General features: G+C 60.9%; 1 protein-coding gene across 8 annotated transcripts in view; it reads left to right on the top strand.

Moving 5' to 3' along the window:
• Window positions 1–25563, top strand: part of ARAP1 (ArfGAP with RhoGAP domain, ankyrin repeat and PH domain 1) — a 60371-nt gene extending 34808 nt beyond the window's left edge. For 3 of the 8 annotated variants that reach the window (XM_075546225.1, XM_075546234.1, XM_075546232.1), the window contains 32 exons: window positions 1181–1341; window positions 1906–1973; window positions 2495–2628; window positions 2805–2960; window positions 3274–3343; window positions 3615–3735; window positions 4035–4237; window positions 4622–4728; window positions 5886–6085; window positions 7141–7226; window positions 8609–8791; window positions 9818–9992; window positions 10923–11057; window positions 12910–13045; window positions 13295–13397; window positions 14139–14334; window positions 14570–14618; window positions 14734–14897; window positions 15066–15278; window positions 15488–15590; window positions 15822–15969; window positions 16065–16151; window positions 16227–16295; window positions 16553–16670; window positions 17738–17851; window positions 17993–18138; window positions 18737–18769; window positions 22585–22667; window positions 23267–23317; window positions 23570–23633; window positions 24700–24849; window positions 25002–25563. In XM_075546225.1, the coding sequence (XP_075402340.1) occupies window positions 1181–1341; window positions 1906–1973; window positions 2495–2628; window positions 2805–2960; window positions 3274–3343; window positions 3615–3735; window positions 4035–4237; window positions 4622–4728; window positions 5886–6085; window positions 7141–7226; window positions 8609–8791; window positions 9818–9992; window positions 10923–11057; window positions 12910–13045; window positions 13295–13397; window positions 14139–14334; window positions 14570–14618; window positions 14734–14897; window positions 15066–15278; window positions 15488–15590; window positions 15822–15969; window positions 16065–16151; window positions 16227–16295; window positions 16553–16670; window positions 17738–17851; window positions 17993–18138; window positions 18737–18769; window positions 22585–22667; window positions 23267–23317; window positions 23570–23633; window positions 24700–24849; window positions 25002–25019 (3844 nt within the window). In that variant the 3' untranslated portion in view covers window positions 25020–25563. The remainder of the gene's footprint in view (window positions 1–1180; window positions 1342–1905; window positions 1974–2494; window positions 2629–2804; window positions 2961–3273; window positions 3344–3614; window positions 3736–4034; window positions 4238–4621; window positions 4729–5885; window positions 6086–7140; window positions 7227–8608; window positions 8792–9817; window positions 9993–10922; window positions 11058–12909; window positions 13046–13294; window positions 13398–14138; window positions 14335–14569; window positions 14619–14733; window positions 14898–15065; window positions 15279–15487; window positions 15591–15821; window positions 15970–16064; window positions 16152–16226; window positions 16296–16552; window positions 16671–17737; window positions 17852–17992; window positions 18139–18736; window positions 18770–22584; window positions 22668–23266; window positions 23318–23569; window positions 23634–24699; window positions 24850–25001) is intronic. The other 5 variants (XM_075546228.1, XM_075546226.1, XM_075546231.1 and 2 more) reach the window with 5 other exon arrangements.
• Window positions 25564–27677: the final 2114 nt, after the last annotated feature.

Here is a 27677-nt window from a genome sequence, read left to right as displayed (position 1 = left end):
GAAAGGAATGCCCCAGCAGGCAGAGGTGGGAGCCACGCTGGCTTAGAATCACCCTGTCCCACGGGGCCACCACTACCCCACAGGCCTGGCTCCCCGGGCAACCCAGAGCTGTGGCTGCTCCCTCCGCTGGAGCGTTTGCTCTATAGTGGCTCCCAGTCCGCTCCGCACACAGTTCCACAATCATGTCTTTTTTTTTTCAACCAACGACATTGTTGCCTGGTAACGTGGTTGACACAAGTTTCTAGGGGAACAGAGCTAGAAAGCTACCTGAAGGTCAGGTTCTCTTGCAGAATGGGGTGTGCTTGGTACCTTTCTGCTCATCCATGCAAGGACAGTTATTTTATTGTCATGAAGTGCCCTCAAGTCATTTCTAACTCCTAGTGACCCCAAGGCACACAGAACCGAGCACTGTGTGGTCCTGCCCACCACCCCGAACAGGTGGACGTGCTCGCTGCGCCGGCAGTCCAGGGCACAGTCGGCTCCTGAAGCTTCCTGACCCTGTGCCCTGCTCTCACGTGCCTTGGGGGTGGTTGGAGGTCCCTGGCGGGAGGCAGGCTAGGCACTTGCCCTGGGACACACAGGAGCTAAGGGGCCGAGTTCCATTGGGTGGCATTGAGCCTTCAGGGAGCGGGTTGGTGGACAGAAAGGGCTGTGCCAAGTCTTGCCTCAGGGAGCCAGGGTAGGCGGCAGGAAGGAGCAGCCAGGTGGAGGGAGAGGAGGTGGGAGCGTGAGTACATTGGAGGGCTTTGTGAGGCACCCAGGAGGTGGCGGACACCCAGGAGGTGTCTTAGAAAAGGGGCAGGTGGTGGTCTTGAGGCAGATACTCCTGACTCAGGGCCTCCGGAGTTGGTTTCTGAGGCTCATTGCCCATTTAAATCAGCACCTCCTCCAGGAAGCCTTCCAGGACTGCCCAGGATGGGGTTCCCTGCTCCCCAGATGTGGTCGTTACCCGTCCTTGAGAGCAGAGGCCAGTGGGTGCGTGTGGCCAAGCACTGGTGGTGTACCACGGGGCCCATCTATGCAGGCCAGAGAGCACTTGCTGCCTTAGGCCTGGGGCCGCAGGAGGCCCGTCCACAGGCCTTGTGCTGCACCTGGCTGAGCGGGCTCCACGGCTGTCTGACTGGCTGTGTGCTGCTGGCCCAGCTGACCCCTTGGTGCCCACTTTCTGTTCTCTTCCCAGCCTTCCTTCCGGGGAGGGGGAGTCATCGCTGTCATGCCCTCCCCAGGCAGAGCCTGAGGAGCCCCCCGCCACCCTCTCTCGGGGGTCCTTCCAGTCCCCATCTCCACCCCCTAGCCCCCCAGAAGTCCCCCCAAAGCCTCTCCGCCTGCTCCCGGAGTTTGGTAAGTACTCAGTCAGGGAGATGGAGATAGGGCTTTCTCTGAGGGGGCTGGGGGAGTACCCTGGGGGCTCTGGGCCCCTATGCAGAGCATGTGCCAGCATCAGGCTCCCCTTCCCTCCGCCGAGTGGCCATGGGCAGGCGCTGGCTTCTCCCAGCTTCCTCCGGTGGTGGTTGTCATCTGGAGTGGAGACAGCAGCCACCTGCCTGACCCACTGACTGAAGTGTGGGGAGGGGACGAGGCTGGCCGTCTCGGTCCCCAGGGTTTGGAGTCTGGGAACACTTCCTGTCATCGTGGGTGGTTCGCTTCCCGAGTGTATCCACTGCTTTTGGTTCTCCAGTTATTTTGCTTTTTAGCCTTTTTTGGGCAGGCCCCGCCCCTGTGCCTGGGGCAGCCTGTCTCTCCTCTGGCTGCCCCAAAGTGGGAACCACAAGGCCCTGAGGGTATAAATAGCACTTCCTGTCCCTTGGGCCCTTTTATCTGAAAGCCAGTGGGGGGGGGTCTTTGGGGGATAGAGGTGGGGGGCTGTCCTCTCGCTTCTGAGTGTCTCCCACCCGTCTCTCCCAGATGATTCCGACTACGATGAGGCCCCAGAGGAAGGGCTGGGGGCCCCAGCCAGCGTGATGAACCAGAAGGTGGGGCGGGGCAGTGGTTAGCAAGTGCTCTGTGTGGCTGTCTGTCTGTCTGCCTGTTAGGAGGGAGGCCATCAACTCCCTGTCAGACCAGACCCCTGGAGAATGCGAGTCAGGGGTCATGCAGAGCCCCAGAACTCTGGGCTCAGATCTTCTGGCTGCCTCTGGCTGTACGTGCTCCTCCCCCATGTTCTGAGCACATTGATCTTGGGGTGTCTGTCTGTCCATCTCTCTGGCTGGCTGTCTTGGTTTCACTTTCTGGGTCCCTGTGTCAGCCTCTCTTTCCCTGAGGGTCTGGAACCTGCATCTTTCTGCCCTACGTCTCAGGGGACCCTGTATGGCCTCCGATGCCGGGTGGGGGGGTTGGGGGCGCAGAGCAAGTGTGTGTGTGTGTGTGTGTGTGTGTGTGTGTGTGTGTGTGTGTGTCACGCAGAAATAAAAGTGCTGGCTTGTCCCGGTTGGGGATGGAGTGGACAAGGCAGGTGCGGTGGCCTTTGGGTGACGCTGCCATTTGGGAGTGACAGGAGGAGACCCCACCAAGCTCAGTCCCAAGGGCAGTGCGTGTGGCCAGTCTGCTGAGCGAAGGGGAGGAGCTGTCTGGGGACGACAACCAAGGGGATGAAGACGAGGATGACCACGCCTACGAGGGCATCCCCAAGTGAGTGTCCACCCTCCTGCGTGACTATCGCCCAGTGCCCTCCTTCCCAAAGTCCTGCTGCTGCCCCACCCTGCGCCCCCTTCCCTCGGCCCCGCCCTGCTGGAGAGACCCAGTGCTGAGCCCTGGCCATGTCCCTCTAGCCCTGGCTGCCCGTGTTCTCTCTCAACTTCCTCTAGCGGTGGGTGGCACAGTAGCAGCCTGAGCGTGCCCTTGTCCAGTGGCCCCTTGGTCCCCGAGCTCCTGCCACACCCCATGGACGATCTGCCTGGGGGCTCTGCCCCCACCCCGCCCATCATCAAGGCCGGTTGGCTGGACAAGAACCCACCGCAGGGGTGAGTGGGGTCTGTGGGTCCCCCTGGTATTCTGCATGGGGCGGGCAAGACCCTAGGTCCTGGTTCCACGATGAAGGTGGTAAGCACGGAGCCTGGGACGGCCTCATCTCCATCCACCTGCGTTTTATGGTCCTTACAGTTGGGAAGTCCCACTTTGCTTCTGGCTTGGATTGTGGGCCCATCTGGAATTCTCCCAGCTGTACTTGATGTTATTGAGTATGGCCGTCAGAGGGCTGGGTGACCCTAGAGCCTTCTGCCCCTCATCCCCAGCCCTCAGCTCTCTTGTCCCCCCTGCCCCCCACTCCCCATCTAGATCTTATATCTATCAGAAGCGATGGGTGAGACTGGATATCCAGTACCTGCGGTACTTCGACAGTAACAAGGTATGCTCCCCCTGCCCCTCCCGACCCTGTCCCACCACCCTGAGCCTGGACCCCAGAGGAATCCCTCCAGAGAGAGACAAGTCCTGCCCCCCCCCCAACCCGACTCATCCTGTCCTCCTGGCCCTTTGGCCAGTGCAAGGGTTGGGTCTGGCCAGCATGGGGGTGGAGGGGCAGGATCGTATCCTTCATTTCAGCTGCGGTTGAGGGGGCTGCACCTCTGAGATGGGGGCCTTCCCCCACCCCTACAGAATGACCCCTCTCTGTCCCCCAGGAGGCCTACTCTAAGCGATTTGTCCCCGTGGCCTGCATCTCCCATGTGGCTGCCATTGGGGACCAGAAGTTCGAAGTGATCACGAACAACCGGATTTTTGTCTTCCGGGCGGAGAGCGATGGTGGGAGTGAGGGAGGGGAGGGGAGGGTTGTGGGGTAGGGAAGACTGGCAGTGCCTCCCTCCATCAAACCCAGAGCAGAGCCACGCCTTTGGGAGGTGGGGGAGAGAGGGAAACCCCCTTCTGTGGGAGTCCGCTCCGGGAAACGGGTACGGAGCCGGAAAGTGACTCACCCAGTGTAAGGGCAGAGCTGGGATAGGAGCCTGAGCTTGATCAGGCCTGGGAAGTCAGGCAGTGATAGCTGGGTCAGTCAGGGTGGGCTTCCTGGTGTGTGGGGGGCTCATTCTCGCTTTTGCCGGCAGCTGAGCGGAAGGAGTGGATGCAGGCTCTGCAGCAGGCCGTGGTGGAGCATCGGGCCCGGACTTGGCTGCCCAGTGCCCATCTGTTGGGCATGCCAGGCCTGGAGCTGCCTGACCACTCGGGCAACCTGGAGCTGCGTGGCTTCAAGAACAAGCTGTACGTGGTTGTGGTCGGGGACAAGGTGCAGCTCTACAAGAACGTGGAGGTGCGAAGGGCCCGCCAGCCACCAACTGACCTCCACTGACCTGCTCCCAGTCTGCTCCCTCAATCCTGCTCTGTGCCGTGCCCGCCTGGTCCCCTGGCCGTACCTCATCCCCACCCTGAGCCTGGCCCCGCTCCCCCCACCCCCTCCTGGCCTGCTCCTACTTTTCACCACGAGTTCTAACCCATCTCCTGCTTCCGCTCCAGCCTGGACACTCACTGAACCCCTCATTCCCACTGCCCACCTGACCCTAAACCCAGGCCAGTCACTATGCTCAGATCCTGAGCCCTCCCCTGTCTCTTCCCTAGTCCCTGAAGTACCACCCTGACCCTACCCCAGCCCATCAAGCCTCACCCAGACTCTCACCCCGCCCCACTTACTCGCCAGGAGTACCACCTGGGCATTGGCATCACCTTCATCGAAATGAGCGTGGGCAATGTGAAGGAAGTAGACCGGCGCAGCTTCGACCTCACCACACCCTACCGAATCTTCAGGTGGCCACCCCCATTCCCTCCTTCCCTCCCCTCACCTGCTGGGTGGGAGGTCTTTTCCCTTGCCAGCCCTGCCCTGCTGCTCCTGTGCATCCACAGACCCCTTCTCTGACACTGCCCCACCTCCTGGCCCCACAGCTCATAGAGCTGCCCACCTGGTTTTCTGCACCGCCCATCCCCCATTGCCTGCCCCGACTGCCTCCTGCACCTTTGTCCTTCACACCCGTTCTTCCCAGGGCTCCTTTGGCCTGGCTGTATGCTCCTCCAGGAGCCCCTAAGACTGCCTTAGCAGTCTGCCCACAGCATTGCCTGTCTCTGCCCTCTGCCTTCTCCCTGGTAGGCCTGGCCCACTGCCAGGCTTCAGCTGCCTGTGTGGTGCCAGACTTCAAAGCCTGGGTCTACTGCTGACCTGCGTGGGGTGACCTGGGCAAACCACTTTGTGCTTCTCTGTGAAGCTGGAACATGGTTATCTCTGTAAAGCTGCTGACTGAGGGTGCATAGTAACTGCTCAGTTAACCACGGCTGTGCCGCCGCCCTCTCCAGGCCCTTAGTCCGGGTCTCTGCTCCAGCTGGCTTTTCCTTCTGCACACGAGACCCGCCTGCCTAACAGCTTGGTAGATCTCTCACCTTCAACTTCCTGCCCAGGCCCTGGCCCGCTCACAAGGGGTCTTGCCTCCCACTCAGCCCTGGGCAGGTCCGGCTCCAACCTCACCCAGCCTCCGTCACATCCCTGGTCTCCATGTTCCCCTCCTGCCCCTCTGCCCTTGTGGCCTGGGCCCATGGACTCTGCTGAGGCTCTTCAGTCATGGCGGCCACCCTGCCCGTTTCACATGCCGTCCCCTCTGCCCACACCTCCCTCTGACTTCTTCGTTTGTGAGTCCTTCTCACCATCCAGCCTTGGTGCAGACAGTGCTCCTTCCTAGCAGCCGTCTCTGCTCCCTGACTGGATCAGTGTGCCTTGGGGGCCCCCAGCCCCACACCCCTCTCAGGTCCCACCCTTGAGGGACCATTGCTGGCCTTTGCCCCAGGCCCCTGGATGCCTCCTTGTGCTGGCCATGAGCCCCTCGTGCCTCGCTGCAGCACCCCACTTCATGCTTGTATGCCCACCCCCCAAGCCCCTGGGAGCCTTTTCCTACCCGGCCCCTGTTCTGTGCACCCAGCTTCTCGGCCGAATCGGAGCTGGAAAAGGAGCAGTGGCTGGAGGCCATGCAGGGAGCCGTCGCTGAGGCCCTGTCCACCTCGGAGGTGGCCGAGCGTGTCTGGGCCGCGGCCCCCAACAGGCTCTGTGCCGACTGCGGGGCCGCCCAGCCGGACTGGGCCTCCATCAACCTCTGCGTCGTCATCTGCAAGCGTTGCGCAGGTTTGTGTGTAGGGGTGCAGGACAGGGGGGCACAGGGGGACGGGGGTGTGTGTGGAGGATGGCGGCTGGCAGTTGTCAGAAGTCCCTCCTGTTTGCCGAGCCTTTCCTCCTGAGTCCTTACCGCTGCAGCAGTAAGGAGGCAGCTCCCTCACCTCATGGGGGGAATCTGAGGCACGGGGAGCGTGGCTTGTTTGAGCTCACCTGGCAGATACATGAGCCTGTATATCAGGCTTGCCTGTTGAGATTCATCCGAAGATGGGGGTTGGGAACCAACGGCCTTTCAGCAGTGGGGAGCGGGGAGCGGAGGTCAGGCTCTGGGACAGACTCTGGCTGGTGGGCGGAAGCTGAGTTGGAAGGGGTGGGATGGGAAACCAGGAGAGAGGAGGGGAGTAGGGGGGGGACACCTGGCCTAGGGAAGGGGATGACCAGCATTCGAGAGACATGTAGGGTCTACAGCAGGGGTCCTCAGACTTTTTAAACAGGGCCAGTTCACTGTCCCTCAGACCGTTGGAGGGCTGGACTATAGTTTAAAAAAAAACTATGAACAAATTCCTATGTACACTGTACAAGTTGGCTACTAAGCAGGACAGGCAGTGGGGGCAAAAACACCCAGCGGGCCGGATAAATGTCCTCGGCGGGCCGCATGTGGCCTAAGGGCCATAGTTTGAGGACCCCTGTTCTACAGTGTAAGGTCTGGGTGACAGGCAGTGGTGTGGGGGTGGGGGAGTGAGAAGGAAAGTAGGTGGAGCCGAGTCCGACACCCACCAAGGGGCCACTGACTGGGGTGGGGGAGGTGGGGATGGGCCAGTGTTGGGTGGCAGGAGGCCCCTGCTCTCCTGGGTGAGGGACAGGCCTGGGGCGGGACAGCAATGGCCAATGTTCAGAACCCTTGGGCCACGCTGTCTGCATGCTGCGACCAGTGAGCAGAAGTGCATGCTGGATTCCGTAGCAGAGGGACAAAGATGGAACTGCAGGCTCCGTCTCTGGGTGGGCTCTGGGGTGGGTGCCAAGGGCAGACAGCCCAGGATGACTCTCGTCTGGCCCTCTGTCTGCAGGGGAGCACCGGGGCCTGGGTGCTGGCATCTCCAAGGTGCGGAGTCTGAAGATGGACAGGAAGGTGTGGACGGAAACACTCATTGAGGTGGGGTGCCCCCCTCCCTTGCTGCCTGCACTGGGCAGGGGGGTCTGCCCTGCTCAGCGGCTACCAGGTTCCTCCATGCCACCTACCCCCCTAATCCCCCCCGGTTCACCCCACCCCCAGCTGGAAAAGACTTTGGAGGACTCAGCTAGTGGGCGGGGATTTTGGAAAGGCCAATTAGCAAACAAGGGCCTGTAAGCAAAGCATGATTTTATGTGTTTAAAGGGTTGCTTGGAAAGAGGACGTGTCACAGAGACTGTACTGGGGCTTCCAAAAGTTGGTGGGAAAACCCCATTGTCGCCTTACGCAATTTTTGTCTTGAACTTGTGGGAGCACCAAATGACCCCTTGTTGGGCCCTTTGTGACAAGCCTGTGCTGGCTCCTCCTGATGGAGGCCGACTCTCGCCCTCTTGCACAGATGTGGACACTGAGGGCCTGGCAGGGCGGCCCTTTGCCCGCGATTGCCCGGCAATCCGGACAAACCACAGAACCCTGCCCTTTTCCGTCCCACCGCCTGGCTGGTCTGCTACCCCCCACCCCAACTCCCAGGACCCAGCACTGTTCATTTCAGGTGCACTCACAGGTGGATTTGAGCATGTGCCTTTTGAGATCCACACACCTGCACATTTGTGCCTGGGGACTCGGGGTTCTGGCATCGGCAAGTGCAGTGGCCCCTCCAGGCTGCCATCACACCCATTTCCCAGGTCCCCCCTCTGCTTGGCACAGAAGGGCTAGGGGCTTTCTGAGTGGTAATTGGCCTACAGTTCGAACCCCCCAGTTTGCAGTTTACATTACAGATTGAGGTCCAGGGAGAGCCAATGACGAGCCTCCTTTGTTCCCTGCTGTTCCCTCAGCACCCTGCACAGGGCTGATGGAGAGGCAGGACAAGGCGGGCCGAATATGGTCGTGCCATGAATAAATAAGCTAGTTCCTCAAATGATGGGCCACTAGACCCCTGAGCTCTCCCAGAACCTGCCTCCACCCCTTCTAGGGAGGAATGCCAGGGACAAGAGATATTTCCAAAATCCCTCTTCCCACCCTACTAGCTGTCAACCACCCCCCCTCCAGCTGTGATGGCCTCAGGAATACAGTGTTCCAGATGTGGAACTGGGTGGGACAACAGTAAGGTCCCCTCCTATCCTGAATCCAGCGCCAGGCCTGGGCCGGCCACCTGTCAGACTGTCTGTCTTTTGTCCGGGCACTGAGCCCAGGGCCACACCAGGCCAGGCTGTTCCTCAGCTTTCCCATTGGGAAAGTGGGCCAATGGCCTGGCTCTCCCAGCCCCTTGCCCAGCACCCTCAGGACACAAGACTTTGCCTGGTATGGGTCTTCAGCCCCAGGCTGCGCCTGCTAACCTCTCCCCGCCCCCGCCCCTGCCCCCACAGCTCTTCTTGCAGCTGGGCAATGGTGCCGGGAACCACTTCTGGGCAGCCAACGTGCCCCCCAGTGAGGCCCTGCAGCCCAGCAGCACCCCTGCTGCCCGGCGGCACCACCTGGAGGCCAAGTATCGCGAGGGCAAGTACCGCCGCTACCACCCGCTCTTTGGCAACCAGGAGGAGCTGGACAAGGTCAGCGCTTGTGCCTCTGGGACCCCCAGGGACAGCCCCCTTGGTCCCGAGACTGTCAGAATCCCCTGAGGACCCTGGCTGGGAGCCCGCTTCTGTTCCAGAGCCAGGCCATCACTTTGGCTCAGAGGGCTGAGTTAGCCTAAGGGGAAACCAAGGCTCAGAGAGCAGAGGTCGCAAAGCAGGGAAGATCCAGGCCTGACCGCTGGGCGTCTGTCTGCCTCCCTCTGCCCCCACCCCTCCCTGTCCTCCCTGATTCCTCTGTCTCCCGCACCCTGTCCGGCTCCTTCTGAGGCCTGCCAAAAGGAGTGAACTCAATGGGGATGCTATTTCCTGTCAGGCTCATGAAAAACAGCTGGGCTGCTCAGACCCACCCCCACCCCACCCCCCTGACAAGGAGGCCCTGTGAACGGGGCCCCCAGGCCCTGACAGGCCAGGAGCCAAACCTGGGGGCCCTGATATGACAGCGTTTTATGAAGGAGGCAGGAGGATGCCACTTTTGACCTCTGGTTGGCCTGCAGCCCCGCCCCCCTGCAACCCCACCCCGCCCCGCCCCTGCCCGGCTGCTTCCAGCTAGAAACCCAGTGGGGAGCCAGGCCCCACCTCCTGGGGGGACCCAGGCATCCAGCCCCTGGCCAGGCCCAGCCCAGTTTGGCCTGCCAGCCAGGAGGGGCGGCGGCTCCCATTGGTGGAGAGGGCTGGGTAGGCAGTGAGGAATCTAAATGTGGGCGGAGTTAAATACAGAGCCCCTGTCCCTGCCTCTGCCCCTGCCCCTGCAAACTGCTGAAGGAGTTTGGGCACAGCTCTCTCTGGGGGCCGGGTGAGGCCCTGGGTAGCTGGGACCCCAGCCTCTGGGACAACTCCGGATACCCTTCCCACCTTGGTCTCTCCCTTCCTCCTCTGCTTTTATTAGTCTTTTCTCCTGAGGATACCCCCCCACCCAACCTGGGTAACCCCTTCTTCCCCCCTCCCACACCCTCTCACTGCCAGCTTGGACTGACCCTCCTCCCTCCTCTCCCCTCCACCCAGGCCCTGTGTGCTGCTGTCACCACCACAGACCTGGCGGAGACCCAGGCGCTCCTGGGCTGTGGGGCTGGGGTAAGCTGCTTCTCAGGAGACCCTGAGGCCCCCACACCCCTGGCTCTCGCTGAGCAGGCGGGACAGACCCTGCAGATGGAATTCCTTCGGAACAACAGGACCTCAGGTGAGCAGGCGGCAGGGAGTGGGGGTGGGCAGGAGGGTGGCAACCAGCAAGGGGCACATTCACATGCTAACATGCTACTGTAAAGGTGGAGTACAGCTCCAGGAGTGTCCCCAGTGCAGCAGTGTATGAGAATATGGTTGTGCTTGGGGTGGGGTGTCAGTGTACATCTGTGCATCTCCGTGTGTGTGTGTGTGTGTGTGTGTGTGTGTCTGTGTACACGTACTTGTCTCTGCTTGTGCATTTGGCCCTTCCCTACCTGCAGCCTGGGCTGCTGGGCAGGGTCCTGGTGCTAGCATTTGTATGTCTCCAAGCTGTGTCTGTCACCCTGCACCTTGGGGTGTGGTAGACTTAGCTTTCAGGCTTGTGCCAAGGATGTGTGTGGTGTGGGCGGTGCTTCCCTATGTAAGGGTGACCCATTGGGGCAGCTCAGGAACTCCATTGCACCCCTACTTGGTGCCTCCCCCAACTCAGGGCACTGGTCACAACCAGGCCTGGCCTCTGGAATGGAGCTCAGCGGTTGGGGCGCTAGGCTTGGGGCCATGAGTGGGTGGGGCGCGCTGGAGAGAACCCAGGTGTCCTGGAGGCACGAAGACCACCCAGCTAGCCTGGCCGCCTAGAGGGCTGGACCCAGGCTGCTTCCTGGGGCTTTGCAGCCCCAGGGGAGGGAGGCTGCCTGGAGATTATTGTTGGGTTTGCCTGGCCTTGCACCCCAAAAGGGGAATCTGGGAGGATTCTTAGAAGGGGAAGTACTAGGGTTGGTCCTTGGGGAGAGGGTGGGACTTCCACGGTTGGAGAAATGGCTGGGCTACCCATAGAGAGGGGAGTGAGCACCTGAGGGCACCGGTCAGGGAGCTGACCAGGCTGGGGGGCAGCCTCAGTGGGCAGTGTGAAGCAAGCATGACCAGCTGCTACCCCCTCTCCCCCACTAAGAGGTGCCCCGGTTGGACACAATGAAGCCCCTGGAAAAGCACTACTCCATTGTCCTGCCCACCGTGAGTCACAGCGGCTTCCTCTATAAGACTGCTTCTGCCGGCAAGCCCCTGCAGGACCGCCGGGCTCGGGAAGGTGGGTGCTCTGCCAGACCTCCCCCAGCCCACAACAGCTGACATGGCTGCCGGGCCACAGAAGGCAGGGCTAGTCAGGGTGATGGACCCAGGAGGGTGCTTTGCAGACCCCAGCAGTCCCGGCAGGCTTCCTGGATAGAGTGTCCGGGATATAGGCCTCACATCCGACTCCCAGCAACCCTATAGGACAAAGTAGAACTAACCCTTAGGTTTCTGAGACTGTCACTCTTTCTGGAAGCAGCAGACAGCCTCATCTTTGTCCCTCGGAACAGCTGACCTGGAGCTTAGCCCAGCACTGTGATACCAAGGGTCTTGCCTCTGGGATGCAGTAAAAAATACAGCGACACCGGGCGGGTTTCTGCAGCTGTACCTGCTTACAGGACTAGAAAGCCCAGGCTTTCTCTCGACGAGGTGGTGGTGCTTTCAAACTGCCCATCATTGTGGATCGCAGACCAACTAGTAACCAGTGTGCAGCCAGGGGCCATGTGGGATGCAATAGATGCCTAGTCAGTGGGCTACTGGGGACTGAGGGGAGGGCCCAGGCACTTGGGGTGGACTCCAGGCTGGGCCTGGGCATGGTAGAGAGTTTGAGGACTCAGCTTAAAGCTCTGTGCCTCCTGATCCCAGCAGCACCCCTACTCCCTCACCCAGTGTTCCTCAACTCCAAGCAGAAGCCAAACCGGGCAGCTGCTGCCCCACTTTCTGTGGTCTCTCGCCCTTTTAGCTCTCTGGCCTCCTTGCCGCTGCTCAGAGAGGCCATGGCCACTTCCTCCAGGGCCCGTGTACTTGCTGTTCCTCTGTCCCAAATGCTTTTCCCCACCTGACTGTATAGTTAGCCCCTCCCTCGGATTAGGACATCACTCTGACCACCTTGTCCAAAACAGCGCCCCTTCCCTTCTCCCCCCGCCCCACTTGTTCTTCACGCCCCTGGTCTGGCTTTTGTGTCCTGAGGCCTATGCATCTTAGCCCTCTGCCCCTTCCTGGGGTCTTAGCCCCTCCAGTCTCCACTGTAGCCCTAGCCCCCAGACTGCAGTGGGCACTTGGTAACTGTCTGCAGAATGGGAGAGGACTCAGGAGGGGGTCTTGCCTGGGGGAAGGCTTGGGGACACAGCGCCCTCTGAGGCCAGGGCACACCCCCTCAGAGATGGGCTCAGTGTCTGCCGGGGACAGTGTTGAGGCCATCGCCCACTGCAACCCCGAGGAAACCCCCTGTTCCAGGAGGCAAGCCTTGAGTCCCCACCACTCTCCCTGCTGCCTCGTTATCCTCTGGGCCACTGCACGGGTTTACATGGTCCTCCCTGGCGGTGCCATTTGTGTAACTGCCTGAGTCATCGCTATCATCCGGTGCCAGGAAGCTCTGAGCCAATGTGACGCTCAGCGCTGTGGCCTCTACAAGCTCGTTTCTCCTCTGGGGCAGGGTGCTCTGGTCAGTCACCTCAGAGGCATTATGGGAGAAGGTGGGGTATAGGTGGGGTGTGATGCTGCCAAGGCACAGAGAGGGGCAGGTAGGCCAGCTCGGGGGGTGGGGTTGGCTTTGAAGGATGAGCAGAGTGTAGACGAGAGGCTGGGTGGGTTGGGTGGGTGGGGGGTGCCTGGGGAGACAGGAGTGGTCAGTGGCTGCTGTTGGGGTGGGTGAGGCCTGGCATGCCAGGACACAGGGAGCTGTGACAGGGTTCTGGAGGGGGGAATATGGAGTCTTGGGTCCCTCTGGGTCTCAGGGGCAATGATGGTGGAGGTGGGGAGACCTGCAGAGTCCAGGAGGGGAGGATGGGGAGGACCGGGGAGGCTGCAGACAGAGGTGGTTTCCCAATGAGATCGGAGGCCTCATGTGGCTCTCCTGTTGGTCTCCTCAGAGTTCAGCCGGCGCTGGTGTGTCCTTAGCGACGGGGTCCTCAGCTACTACGAGAATGAACGGGCGGTGACGCCCAACGGGGAGATTCGGGCCAGCGAGATCGTGTGCCTGGCCGTGCCCCAGGCCGACACCCACGGGTGAGCATACTGGGCAGAGTCCCTGAAAGGTTCACATCCCCGCTGGGAAATCGGGACACAGACACCGAGAGGACCAGGACATCCCAGAGTCACACAGCAAGCTAGATCTGTACACGGGCTGCACCTGCCCCAGCCCAGAACTTTCCCTCTGCCTCAAGTTGCCGGGGCAGGGGAGAGATGGGGTAGGTGGGTGTGTAGGGGTAGCTGGGGTGGGCAGGGTGGGCCTAAGCTCCAGCCTTGTCCTTCTAGCTTTCAGCACACCTTTGAGGTGTACACAGAGGGAGAGCGGCTGTACCTCTTTGGACTGGAGAGCGCAGAGCTGGCTCGGGAGTGGGTCAAGTGCATCGCCAAGGTGGGTTCAAGTGAGCAGGTCAGGTAGGGGGACCTGGAAGGGAGGGTCTGGGTGAGGTTTTGTCTGGTCACGGGGCAGAGCAGATCTCCCATCTGACTCTGCAGACACTGGCTTGGCTTCTCAGGCCAAGGGTCTGGTGAAGTCTACAGCCCCCAGGGCAGGGAAAGGTCAGCTCTGGGCAGAGGAACTGGGGGCGTAACCCCTGCAGGTGCCCGGCAAGGGTTTCATAATGAAGGTGGCTCAAGGGCCCCTCTGGGTGGATGTCTTGCCCTCAGAGGAAGAGGCAAGGGGAGCAGGCAGAGGAGCTGCCAGGGACTAGAGCGTGTGACTCCAGTTCACGATTCTGGTCTATTGATGGTTTGACCTCTAAGGAAAACCAGTCCCAGCCCCTGCCCCCCTCAGTGGCTCCCAGGCTGGTGGCAGACCCAGATGAGGCCCTGACAGCAGCCACCTTGTGCTGAAGCCACAGGGCAAGCAAAAGTCTTTGAGGCTGTGGTGGGCCAGAGAGGGGCCTCCCCGATGGCTCCTGGGGAGGTGCTGCAGAGACGCACATCTGAGGGCTGTGGAGGATGGAGCGCAGCCCTTGAGGGTGGGGAGGCAGTGGGGTCCCCCTGCCTGGGTTCTAAGCCAAAAAGAGAAGAGGACCCTTATCCACAGGCCCAGGAGTCGGCCAGGCCATACCACAGTGTGGGCTGTTGTGTTCTTCCTTGACCCCCGGCCCTTGCCTGTCCCTCTCCCCAGGCATTTGTGCCCCCTCTGGCTGAGGAGCTGCTGACCCAAGACTTTGACCGGCTTGGCCGCCTACCCTACAAAGCTGGCCTGAGCCTGCAGTGGACTCAGGAGGGCTGGTTCTCCCTCTCCGGCTCCCAGCTCCGCGCCATCCTCCCCGAGGGACCCTGGGAGGAGCCGCTGCAGCTGCGCAAGCTGCAAGAGCTCTGTGCGTGCATGGGCCTGGACCCAGGACCCCCCCCTCGAGGGCACCCCCTTCTGGGTCTTTGAACGCTATCTCAGCCTGGCCAACAGGAGCCAGGTTCCCCTCAAGCGGAGAGGGGAAGGGGAAGCTGTGCTGGTGGGTGGGTCCCAGGGGTAGGTGTGCCCTTAGCCTCCCAAGGGCGCAGAGTGGGGCCCCCCCCAGCAAAGTCTGGGTCTCACCCCACTGTGCTCCTCCACAGCCGTACAAGGGGACGAGAACCAAGTGCTGGTGCTGGTGGAGCGGAGGAGGTGAGCACCCCCCCCCAACCTTCCCACCCCGGGCTCTGAGAAGCTGGAGGCAACCCACAGGTCTGAGAAGGGGGGGACAGGGCGGACCCTGTGGTGACTCACTGCCCTGGCCCAGGACACTGTACATCCAGGGCGAGCGGCGGCTAGACTTCAGCGGCTGGCTGGGGGCCATCCAGAAGGCAGCAGCCAGCTCGGGGGACACACTGTCGGAGCAACAGCTAGGGGACTCAGACATCCCTGTGATCGTGTACCGCTGCATAGACTACATCACGCAGTGTGGTGAGCCCTGTCCCCCAAAGTGGACCCCACCAACACACATGCACGTGCCAGAGCCGCCTACCAGACCCCCTCAAATAGTCACTGCATAGCTCCACTCCCCTCAATTCTGTAGACACTTCCCCCCTTGCATTTGACCCTGCCCCCAAACTCAGCCCCACCTCTCCCCAGGGCTTACCTCTGAGGGTATCTACCGCAAGTGTGGGCAGACCTCGAAGACCCAGCGGCTCCTGGAGAGCCTGCGACAGGATGCCCGCTCGGTGCGCCTCAAGGAGGGCGAGCAACACGTGGATGACGTCTCCTCGGCACTCAAGCGCTTCCTGCGAGACCTGCCTGACGGGCTCTTCACTCGGGCCCAGCGCCTCTCTTGGCTGGAGGCCTCAGGTGGGCCCTGCAGCCCCAGCCTGACCCCCGGGCCGGCCCGCTGGCCCGGCACCCACACCCCTACTCTGTTCCCCGTCCTGATACCCTGCACCCAAAGCCCCTCAGGGCTGCTGCCCCTGCTGAATGGCCTGAAGTGACTGGAGGGGTGGTCGGGTGCTGTCACCAAGCAAGGACGGGTACCTCCTGATGGGGTTTTTCCCCCTGACCAGAGCTCGAGGATGAACAGAAGGTGGCTAGGTACCGAGACCTGCTGGGCCAGCTGCCCTCAGTTAACCGCGCCACGGTGAAGGCCCTCATTGGGCACCTGTACTGGTGAGCAAGAATGCCGTCTCAGAACTTCCTTCCTGCTGGTGGGCGAGTAGGGGAGCCTTCCCTTAGGGCTGCAGTACCTGGGCCCTCTCCCAACTACCTCGTCCTGCTCCTCCCCAGGACTCCAGCCAAGATCCCAAAGATAGCCCTTATATCCCAATTAGCGGTCTGTTCTGACAAGCCTTTTCCTGGCCCCACCACTCCTGTGACTTCTATTACCCCTACCTTGTCCAGTGTCCAGTGCTTCTCAGAGACGAACCAGATGAACACGCACAACCTGGCTATTGTGTTTGGCCCCACGCTCTTCCAGACAGACGGGCAGGACTACAAGGCCGGCCGTGTGGTGGAAGACCTCATCGGCCACTATGTGGTGGTGTTCAGTGTGCGTCCTCAGCCAGGGGACAGGGGAGGGCCGGACCGAGGCTCCAGTGTGGCAGTGACCGTCCATCCCGGGCCCCTCTCCCCTGCCGCCCCCAGGTGGACGAGGAGGAGCTGAGGAAGCAGCGGGAGGAGATCACTGCCATTGTGAAGATGCGTGTGGCGGGCACTGCCAGTGGGACGCAGGTGAGGGATGCGGCCAGGTGTGGAGGTCTCAGGCACCCCTCCCAAGGCCTCCATCTGAGCCCCGCCTCCCCACAGCATGCTGGTGACTTCATCTGCACCGTGTACCTGGAGGAGAAGGCAGCCGAGACGGAGCAGCACATCAAGGTGGGGACCAGGCACCTAGAAGCCCGGGATCAGCAGGAGTCAGGCAGGGGCAGGCACCATGCAGGCAGCTGGGTAGCCGGGCTTCTCTCCCAAGGAGAGTATCGAGTGAGCCTTTTCCTCTCCTGCCCACCCAACTGGTCAGAACCACTCAGAGACACCCAGACCACTGTAGGGGACTCTGAGGTGGGTGCAGGTCCTCGACCACAAAGCAGAAGTGAGGCTGATCACCCTTCTCCCCTCCACCCCCCCCCCCAAAGGTTCCTGCCTCCATGACAGCTGAAGAACTCACCATGGAGATCCTGGACCGCAGGAACGTGGGAATCCGCGAGAAGGACTACTGGACCTGCTTCGAGGTCAGCGAGAAGGAAGAGGCAGGTGAGTGAGCCCTGGCTTTGGGGTTGGGTGACAGTGATAATCGTGGAGGTGGCGGTGGTGGTGATGAAGAGGGAGTTGGGTGGCTGCTGCCATGCCTGTGGAGGCTGTGATCTCGGTGACGGTGTGCTGGTGGGTGTTGAGAGTGATGGTGGTGACACTGGGGGGCCGGGGAGGGAGGGCAGTCAAGGCTCAGGAGGAGCTACTGTGAAGGTCCGACAAGGAGAGTGGTCTTGCTCACAAGGGCGAGGTGGTTAACGTATTACCAGGTGGGGTGGTGAACTGGCGACGGTGGTGAAGCTTGGGGGTGTTGCAAGTGCATGCCACGTGCAGGGTGGTCTTGGTGGCATGGAATGGGAGGGTGGGCCTGTCACTCCTTTTGCTCACTCTTGTGTGGAGTGTCTGGCCCTGAAGGAAGAATTGGGGTTACGGAGAGGAGGATGGGACGAGTACCTGGGTGGTGGGGATAGCATGGCAGGCGCGCTGAGTGGGTATGAGCGCCGCCTTCAGGGAGAGGGACCAAGGGTGGAGACAGGGTAGAGCTGGGTGTGGAGGCAGATACAGGCCACACGGGCACTTAAGACACTACAAGACTGGGGGGGGGGCAAGAGAGGCATGGCTGGGACTCTGCAGGTGGGAGAGGTGGGGGAAGAAGGGGTGAGAGCACTTTGGCTGCCAGAGAAGCCGTGCTGTGGGCAGAGTGGCCCTGCACTGGCAGACAAGCAGAGAGAGATCTGAGAGAGAGAGAGGTGTGTGTGTGTGTGTGTGTGTGTGTGTGTGTGGCGGGGGGGTGCGATCAGAGGAAGGTGGGCTGCTTTCCCGTTTCCCGTTTGAGTAGCCTTGTGGGTGGGGGTGCTGTTTACACCCATGAGTACACCCGCTTGCTGGGAAGGACGACCCGGAGCTCTGTGCTGCACATGGAGGGTCGGCCGCATCCAGGGTATGGGAAGTTGCTGCTCAGGCAGGGAAAGGATGGCCATCAACATGCCGGTGTGGGCATGCTGGGGTGTGGGGTCCAGTGCCGGTCAGCCCATGCACCCCCACTGACAGCGGGTCTGGCCTCGCCCCAGAGCGGCCCCTGCACTTTGCGGAGAAGGTGCTGCCGATTCTGCACGGGCTGGGCACAGACAGCTACCTGGTGGTGAAGAGGTACCCGTCCATGGAGGCCATGCTGCTGTACCTGGGTAGGTGTCTGCCGGGCCGGACCTGGTGGTACCGCCACGGGGGCTGCAGCAGGAGGGGCAGTGCATCTCAGGCTGGCTCTGTTGGGGGCAGGGGGGCTGGTGCAGCCTCGCCCACTCCACTCCCCTCGCCCCCCACCGCAGCCAGCCGCGTAGGTGACACCAAGCACGGCATGATGAAGTTCCGAGAGGACCGCAGCCTGCTGGGCCTGGGCCTGCCCTCCGGAGGCTTCCACGACCGCTACTTCATCCTCAACAACAGCTGCTTGCGGCTCTACAAGGAGGTCCGGGTAAGCAGCCCCAATGCTGCCCGGGCCGGCCCCCGCACCCCATGTGCTCAGCTGCCCCCTCTGGGCTGCAAGTTAAGTAGCCCCACTGATACTCAGGGCCCCTCAGGCTGTGTCCCCAAGGAGCCAGGTCGCAGTACTTTGCCCTGAAGACCCACGAGGTCCTGGTACCCAGATGCTCTCACCCCCCGCACACACGTGCAGAGAAGCTTCCAAAAGTTTTCCAACATGGATTTGAAAGATACTTGGATTTGTCCCTGAACTTTTTGAAACCCCTTCCCCTCTTGTACACTGTCTCATTTGTGATGGCCTTGTCAGTGTGCCTGTAAGACCATGCTATGTGGTGCCAGTCTGACTGCTGTTCCTTCCTGGGTCTGCTCCTCCCAACCCCATTCCACACCCACTGCCCACATGCCGGGTCCCTCCCAGACCAGCCTGCATCCTGGCATGCACACCCATAATGCACACCACACACACCATGCACACATGCACACAAAACACACCTGGCATCTGTAAGTTGTATCACACCACTTATTGCTGCATCCCCTGTCCCAATCTGGGCCTGGGGCCCCTCCCGTAACCCTGATCCTCTATCAAACAGAGCCAGAGGCCGTGGAGCGGGGTCCCTGAGACTGTGAGTAGCTGTGGGTTGGCTGCCAGCTGCCTTACACCACCTGGGGTCCAAGTGAGCCGGGTGGAGCAAGTGGGGTATGGCCAGGGCACCCGACCATCTCCAGGCATGGCTTCCTGTCCCCTTGTGAGTTGCCGCTGGCCCCCACCCAGTGGCCTAGGGCCTTGGCTCCTGCTCGTCGTCCCCACCCCTGTCCCAGGGTCCTGTCCCTAAGATAGGGTCCCCACCAGTGCAAGGATCTAGAATTTTTCATAGAACTTGGCTCTGAAACAGCCCTGGAGGCTCGCAGGTTCGTTAAGTTCGATACCTGATCCTGGTCTCCCTTTGCTTCAGGAGCTACTCTCTAGCCAGCCTTGGCAAGAGCTCCAGGTCTGTCAGAATGCGATTCTCGAATGCTGGGGTGGGGTCACAGACGCCTGTGGGACATTCCCCGCCTGTGGAAGGGAACTCACCCACTCTTCCTTCGGGGCTGCCCTGCCCCTAGAGGGAGACTTCTCCTAGGAGAAGGCCCTAGCTGTGTGTTGGGCAAAGAACACAGATGCACCTGCAGAGACTGCAGTGGACGCCGCGGCTGCAGGTGCAGTGGTCAGGTTCCTACAGCTTCCCTACCAGTGTCTGTGGCCCAGCTTCCCCTGCAGCGCCACAGACAGGTGGACATGATGGTGGACATGGTGGAGCAGGACAGTTAGGATAAGGAGCATCACCTCCCACCTTCTGCCTCTTATACCTCTGTTAATGCAGTCTGGCCTCTTATTTGTGAGGAAGACTTATCCTCTCGTTTCTTCCCTCTGATCACATTCTCACTCTGGACCTGGGCACCCTGTCTGCTACTCCAGTCATCCGCCTTAGTTCTGGGACGTTAGCTCCCCAGCTGCTCCGTGGGGTGCCCAGCCCCACAAAGCAGAGCTGGACGACTTGTTGGAGCAGAGGGAGCAGATGGTGGGATCTCTGGGACAGTAGCTGCTAACCTCTGGTGTGGAGGAGAGGCAGAGGAAGAGCCAGGGGAAGCAGAGTCAACGGGCTGGTCAGCCAGGCTGGCGGCCAGGCCCTTTGCACACTGGCTCAAGCCAGGGCCTTCCAAAAGTCTCTGGAAGGATGGAATGAAAAGATGGAACTTTTCCATGAACTTCTTTTGGGGTATTGTCCTCATTTACAAGTTTGCCAACAGGCTTTTTAAGAGACTTGCCCAAGGCCATCTGGAGACAGTAGGTTGGGATTTGAACCTGAGTTAGCACTAAAGCCCAAGCTCTGTATACTTCAAAACCCAGAAACTCAGGGGCTCAGCAGGAGAGCTGGCAGGACAGGGTCAAAACATGCTCTCCATCACCCTCCCATCCCCCGCCCCCACCCCCACCCCCAGACTGCTTAGCAGCACCTGGGTCTGCCCCACACAAGTCCCTGGGGAGTGTACTTGGCCTATGGAAAACCCATTCAACCAGACCAGCAAGCAGATTCTATAGGACAGAGGGCATGCCTTCCCTAGGTTTCCGAGACTTAACTCGTCATGGCACCAGACAGCCTCATCTTTCTCCTTTGGGGAACCTGGTAGGTTTGAACTGCCTAACCCACAGGGCCACCAGGGCTCCCTCCCCTGGGTTTATTTTTGAGCTCACTACCATCAGGTTGATGCCAACTCACAGAATGAAGCCTTCCCCCTATGGGAGGGAGGAGAAGGCCTCACTTTTCGCCCGTGGAGTGGCTGGTAGATTGGAACTGCTGACCTTGCAGTTAACAGTTCAACATAGAACCCAGGATGGCACTTGGGCTCCTTCTGGGGCTGCTTCTCCAAACCAGGCTTGCTGCCGCCGAGCCCGTTCTGACTGCTGCTTGTTGTCAGTGCCATTGAGCCGGCTCAGACCCACAGCAACCTTGGGTGCAGCTGAACGGAGCACGACCCGTCCTGCGCCGGCTCACATTGCTCCTAGGATGGGGCCCGGTGCCAGACCATCTTGTCGGGGGCCTGCCTCTTATTCACTGCCCTGGTACTTTACCAAGCATGACATCCTCCTCCAGGGCCCGCTCCTGACAACACATCCAAAGTCCGTGCGAGGCAGTCTCGCCGTCCTGCTTCCAAGAAGGTTCTGTTTGTTTTGTTCCTCTGACTGCTTGGGCACCAGAGATGCCGGTGCTTTTAGGTTTGCGAGGATCAGGTCAGAATACTTGAAATTGGAACGGTCCCAAGCAATTCTGAATATGTGCCCCCCCCCCAAAAAAAACCCTAATTCTCAGGGTGGTGGCTAGGACTCCCTTTGTGAAAGGTCCCAAGACACCTGGGAAAGGTGCATTCTAAGACCATCTCAGGCCAGATAGTGGTCTTAGGCATCAAGAGGTGAAATTTACTCTCTGCCTGCGATCTCAGAGATGCTGGGAGCACTCGCAGTCTTCTTAGAAATGAAGTCCTCAAGGTCAAAAGGAGATTGACTCATACACCCCCTTACCTTCCAATCCCCCCTTCTGGCTCCAGCCTCTCATCTCAACCCCTCCCCCATCACGGACTTGCCCCAAGCCCCGAGAAGTGGAGGGCTGGGGCTTGCTGGTTCCAATTCTTAGGAGCCACTGTCTGATTTGAATTCTTCGATTCCCACAATTCCCTTGGGGATTGACTGCAGCCTGCATTCCTTTTACGCCCACTGCCTCTTGTCTTCCAGCCTGGAGTCACTTTACTCCCTGCTTCTAGTTCCGGACCTTCCACACCCAAGGCTGTTTTTGAGCCCCGAGGCCTGAGTCACTCTGGACCTGCAGCCCAGTTCTCCATAGCCAGTCAGCCTCAGGGTGGCCAGAGTTTGGGGTTTTCCTGGCCAGCGGCCTCACTTCTTTCAGAGCTACAGTTTCCATTGCCCCATCGTGGCCCAGTCCCCCGGCACTCTAGCCCCCTGCCCTGCTTGCAGGTCAGCCTCTTCCTTGTCAGCCTGCAGGTCTCCACTAGACTGATTGTTCCTTTGGAGATACCCAAATGTCTGTCCACTTCCGCCAGCTGGTCCCTTGTCCCCGCTCTTACCTCCTGCCCTGGTGCCATGCCTGGGGGTGGCAGCGAGCACTGGTGGGGAAGAGGGTGAGGTGGCTCAGTCTTGGACCCCCAGCTCTGGTTGTAAGTGAGTCCTCGCCCCCTGCCAGCCCTAGGGGGCCAGGCCAGGGGAAGGCTTGGAGCACCTGTCCTAGGAGCAGGAGGAAGGCTCATTAGTAGCTTCAGCTTCAAACACCTTCCATGGGGATCATGGCTCCCATTCCCCTGCCTCCAGGCCAGCCTGCTTCTCTCAAACCCAGACTCATATGCCGAGGCAGGGTCAGAGGCCAGCACCATCAGTGGCCTGGCGACCCTCCCGGTACATTGGTCTCTCGCTGCCTGACCTAGACCAGTGGGGAAGTTCTCCCTTTGGTCTACCAAGAGGCCACAGTGCTGCAGCGTTAGGTATTAGCCTTCTTGTGGGACCAAAGAGTGAGTGAGTGCAGACCCCACCATGGGCCTGTGTCCACACGGTCAACCCGGAGCCTGCAGGGGGATGGGAGGATAGGGAGGATCTAGGACCCCACCAACTGGGGACAAAAGGAGCCTCGAGCAGCTCCGGAGGCTCTCGATTGGGCAAGTGCATTCCAGTTTGCAGGGGAGGCGCTGCCGGGTTTGCCGTCTGGTGCTGCCGCTAGAAGGGGTGCCCTCCAGGGTGGGAGGTCTGCGGATTTAGGGCTGGGGCTGGGTTATGAATGGGGGCGCTTTGCAGAAGGCTTCCCCAAGGAAGTGTCCGGTGTTGCAGCGCAGTCAGGCTGGGAGGGGAGGACCACTAGGGGCCCACCCTGACTGACCGGAGCCCTGCCCACCGCAGAGCCACCGACCTGAGAAGGAGTGGCCAGTCCGCAGCCTCAGAGTCTACCTGGGAGTGAAGAAGAAACTCCGGCCGCCTACCTGGTGAGCCGGACTGGGAAGGGGGCTGGTGGACGTGAGGATCGGATGCTGGATATGGCACTGATGGGGACTTGCACCTGCCTGGGGCTCTGGGTGCTGGGATCCCCTGGTGCAATGATTCCAGGGGGTGGTGCCCAGATCAGCAGCATGATAACCCCCTGGAGGCACGTTCAGCCTCCAGGCTCTGCGTCTAGGAGTGGGCCTGGCCAGCTGTGTATCACCATGTGCCCATCCGGGGAACTGAGAGCCACTGGCCCGGTTCATGTCCTGTCACTGACTGGCTCTGGGACCTTGCTGTGCCTCAGTTTCCACCCCTGTAGAACGGGGAGTTCATGGCACATCTGCTTCGAATGGGGCTGTCGGTTTTTAAAAGGTGGAGAGCGATGCCCACCCATGTAGCCTCAGCTTTCAACGCTGACCACGCAGCAGCCACCGTGACTGGTGGCCCCCATGGGATGAGGGCAGGCTTGGGTGTGGGGCCTGTGAGAAGGGGTGGTTGTCAGCTCGGGCTGCCAGCCCAGCTCCAGGGCCCTGTCTTTGGGGCCGTGGGCTTGGAGACCTCGGCGAGTGGTCAGGTGAGCCCTCCCTCCCATCTTCTGCAGTTGGGGTTTCACGGTGGTACACGAGACGGAGAAACACGAGAAACAGCAGTGGTAAGCAGAGAGACACCCCCCCCACCACCACCAGAACTGCCCCCCCCCCCAAGACCCTGGACTGGAGGGCTGGGTTTCCTGTGCTGAGAGTCCCCTCTTGCCACTGCCAAGACCTGGTCCCCCAACAAGACCCTGAGCTGGAAGGATGGGTTTCCTGTGCCCAGAGAGGGGTCTCCCGCCACTGCCCAGACCCTGGGCTGGAGGCATGGGCAGAGGTGCCTGCAGCATCCAGACGTGTGGCCCGCCCTGCAGGTACCTGTGCTGTGACACGCAGATGGAGCTCCGGGAGTGGTTTGCCACCTTCCTGTTTGTGCAGGTGTGTGACACGGGTGTGAGCATGGGCAGGGCCCTGCTCTCACAGACTGCCCTAGCCAGTGAGGGTGCCTGCGGGTTCATTATTCACACTGCCACCGTGTCCTCTCCAGGAGTCATTGAGCTGGCTTTTAAGTCATTGGTTCATTCCCTCAGCAAACCCTTCCTGCTCCTGCCCTGGCCCAGCCCTGAGCTGCTAAACATTCGAAAGACAGAGCCAGGTCCTGGGAGAGGGCAGCAGACCCAGAGCATGGCCTAATGGGACAGTGCTTGGTGACAGGGAAGCCAGGGACCCTGCCTGGGGCGACGATGGGGGGAGTGGGCAGTCTTTGGAGGAAAGGGAGACTCCACCGAACCCAGAGGTAATGGGGGGTCAGTGAAAAACAGGGCACCTGAGCCAGAGGGACGGCCTACCCTGAGAGTGGGAAAGCAAGGGTGGAGGGAGTCAGGAGCAGACCACTGGAGAGTCTCGAAAGCCACGCCGGGGACACTGAACCGACCCTGAGGGCAGAGGACTTGGGCGGTTTAGGTGAGAGTGCTCAGTTGGAGAGAACGTGTGAGGGAGAACGGGCTGAAAGGCAGAGCTTGGCAGCCAGGAGGCCCCAGCCCAGCAGGGTGGGTGGCGGTGCCTTCCTACCAGGGCAGAGCCCAGCCAAGGGCCTGGGTTAGAGCTCACACAGGCACGTCGTGACAAATGTCGCAATGAGCACTGTGCCAGACCCCGGGCCCGAGTTCTTCACTGGATTGAAGTTCTTGAATGCTCAAGTTTTGGGGGAGCCAGGGTCTCCAGGGTGATGGGGGAGCCCTAGTTCTCCAAAAGGGTTTTCAGGGTGTTGCTCTCTCTCCATGGGTTGTTGGTGGGTGTGGAGATGGAATTGTTGAGCAAGCCAGTCTGGCAGCTGAGTTATACCAGGGACGCCGTGCTGTTCCCCCACCGCTGCTTCCCACGGCACGGGGATCCCAGTGGTGGAGGGGTCTCTACAGTTCAGGGCTGGAGGCGTTTCTGGGAGGTGGGGGCAGGTGTGCTGAAGCTCAGCCCAGGCACAGCCTCTCCTCTGCCCTGCCCCCAGCACGATGGCCTGGTGTGGCCCTCAGAGCCTTCCCGTGTGTCTCGGGTGGTGCCCGAGGTCCGACTGGGTAGCGTGTCGCTGATCCCCCTGCGTGGCAGTGAGAATGAGATGCGGCGGAGCGTGGCCGCCTTTGCCTCCGACCCCCTGTCCGTGAGTGCCTCTCCCTGCCGGGGTGGGGTGGGGACCCTCCTGCCTCACAACGTACCTCTGAGCACCCTCCAGCCCCTCCCCTGATCCTCAGTGGGCATTCACAGGCCCTTGGGTTCACAGTTCCCAGGACCCTCCTTTCTTTTGTGGCCCAGAGACCCTCGCTGACGTGAGTGCAGGCCCCCGTCTGAGCCTTCAGGTGCTGTGTCTCCCACAGCTGCTCCGCAACGTCTGAGCACAGGAGCCGACCCCACCCGGAGCTGGGACCCTACTGTGAAGCCTGCTTTCCTGTCTGACAGCCCTCTCCCCCTGCGCCCGCCCTCCCCGCATCAGCCAGCAGGGGGCCCACGTGGAAGCTGCTGAAAGCATGCGGTCCGTTGGTACCCTGGCTGTGGATGGAGGCCACAGGGGCGGCCTAGGGAGGAACCTGGCCTGCCCTGTCCAGGACCTCAGCCTGGCTGGACCTCCTACCCCAGGATAAAACATGCTGGAGGCTGTTGGGGCCCCCTGCTGGAAGGGAGCCGCCCCTGCCATGAACTCCAGGGCAACAGACAGTGAGGTGGGCAGGGGACTTGGGGGATCACCAACAGACTGTGCCAAGAGCTGGACTTTAGGGACATCAGCCTCCCTTCTGGGCTAACTGTGGGCCCAGGCTGCTGACTGCCCCTAACCCACTTTGGGGGCCTTTTGATAATATAAATATATCTGTATATTTTACCCGATGGTGCTGAGGCCTGTGCTTTGGTCCAGGGGTTCCGTGTCTTGGGGTAGGTGGGGCTGGGAGACCCGGAAGCTGTAAGTGCTGCCTGCTCCAAAGCCGGGACCAAGGCTTTGCTCTCTGGAAGGCCTCTGCTTGCTCACCTTGTCCTGCTCCACAACCAGGGTGGGGACTGCTAGTCAGTGACCCTCTGCCGTCACTGCTGGAGACACGAGCTCACGGACTCCCAGGAGCAGTGTTAGGAAGGAAGGAGGGCCTCCTCGTCCCCCTGGGGCTGGGTGCTCCAGCAGGACTGGGCGCTGCCCTGTACCAGGAAGCTGTCCTCTCCTGGCCTTGGCTGGCCAGCTCCCGCAGACCAGCCCTGGCGAGCAGGGTGATAATGAGCTGTTCAGAGATGGAGTCGAGACTCCCTGGGAAGGTGCCAGACCCTGCATTCCCGCCTCTGCCTGGAGCCTCATTACTGGCCTCTCTCCAGGGCCCAGCAGGCAGACAGGCTGACCGCTTGTCCCCGGCCTTGGCCAGTGGCTCTGGGCCCAGGGTACAAAGGATGGACAAATGACCTGGGACACGTGGTCTGACCCAGTGGGGAGGGCCAGGGGTGCTGCAATCCTGGCCTCCAGGTTCCTGTCTGGGGAGGGAGGGGGTGCCAGGATGGAATCTGTGGCCGAGTGTCATTAGCTGTGCTCAGAGCCAAGCCCCGGGATCTGCCCCTCCGTGGGTGGGCTGTTCCAGATGTTCTGTGTCTGAGCAGTTCTGCTGGGGTTAGTGGGGTGGGTGGTATTCTCCCTTGATCAGACCACCATGGGGCACCGACAGTCAGTGGAGTGGGGCTCAAATGTGCCTCCTTTCCACAGGCTGTCAGTGTCACAACCCGGGCTGCAGTGCCTGCCTTGGGCCACCAGGGGGTGGCCATAGCTCCGTGTCTGGTCCTAGGGCAGACTGGGAGGTCCCAGAGTGGTTGCTTGCCCAAGTCTCTGTCTTCCCACAGTGAGTCAGAATCCACTTGAACAGCAAGAAGGAAAATGAGGCTTGGAGAAGGGAGGCGACTCCCCCAAGGCCACATTGCTCCCCAGAGCCAGGGACCTTCCTCTGGCCTCATCCCCCCAGCCTGGGGCGCCACCTTTGCAGTCCCTGCCAGAGCGTCTACCTACTGTGTTCTCTCCTCTCTCCCCTGGGGAAGGGGACTGGGAGGGAGGTCACTTGGCAGTCATCACTTGATGTGCTTTTCCTCGGGCCCTTCGGGGTCTCCACCGTAATGGTTACAGCAATGATGACCTGGCTGAGGGGGGCAGGGCAGAGGACTTAGCTGGTCTTTGGCACTAACGTCCCTAGAAACAAACGGGCTTCCTGCAGGTGGGGACATGCTAAGGTGGGGCATGGAGAGCTGGGTCTGCTCAGGGTGGAGGAGTAACCGTGCCGGGGAAGGGGCTTCCTGGGAGAGGAGGCACCCTGCGTTGGTCACTGGCCTGTGGAAACTGGGAGCCTGGCTAGGTGCACCTGGAGGGGGAGTATGATTTGGGGTGGGTGGGCCTTGAATATCAGGGGAGTAGAAGGGCCAACCCAAATCTGGGCTTCATCCCAGGGGCCCACAAGGAATCCTGGGAGGGGGCCGTGAGGCATCAGAACGTGGGTGGTAAGAGCCTCTCTGAAGGATCGGTGACTGATGGGTGTGGACTGAGAGGAAGGCCTTGGGGAGGGAAAGGGGAAGGGGTGGGAGGGATGTCTGTCTCTTCTCTCTCCCTCTTGCCTACCCTGAAAGCCAGCAGCAGAGTTCAGTAGCTATTGAGAGGGTCTCAGGAGACCCTTGAACTCTGCAGGAAACCCATGGGTGGGGCAGGGGCGCTGAAGACCTGGGTCTGGCCTCCAGTGCCCCTTGCCCCTTAGCCCAGAGATCGGAAGAAGGTCCTGAGGGTGACCTGGAGCTGAGCTCTTCCTTCCCGGCCCTCTACTCTGGTGGCCTCCAAGTCCCCTGCCTGCAACCCGCCGTCTCAGAAATGCCCTGAGTGTGACGTGTCGGGCAGGCAGGTGGTGACTCCATGTGCAAGTTTGGTAGCAGTGGGCGGATAGACTGATAGTGTTCTCTGCTGCTGTTCATTGTTGCACACTGAGTGTT

This window comes from Tenrec ecaudatus, chromosome 4 (assembly GCF_050624435.1).
Source record: "Tenrec ecaudatus isolate mTenEca1 chromosome 4, mTenEca1.hap1, whole genome shotgun sequence".
Classification (NCBI taxonomy): Eukaryota; Metazoa; Chordata; class Mammalia; order Afrosoricida; family Tenrecidae; genus Tenrec; species Tenrec ecaudatus.
The sequence above is the reverse complement of the archived record's forward strand: the minus strand, read 5'-3'. Positions and strand labels throughout refer to the sequence as shown.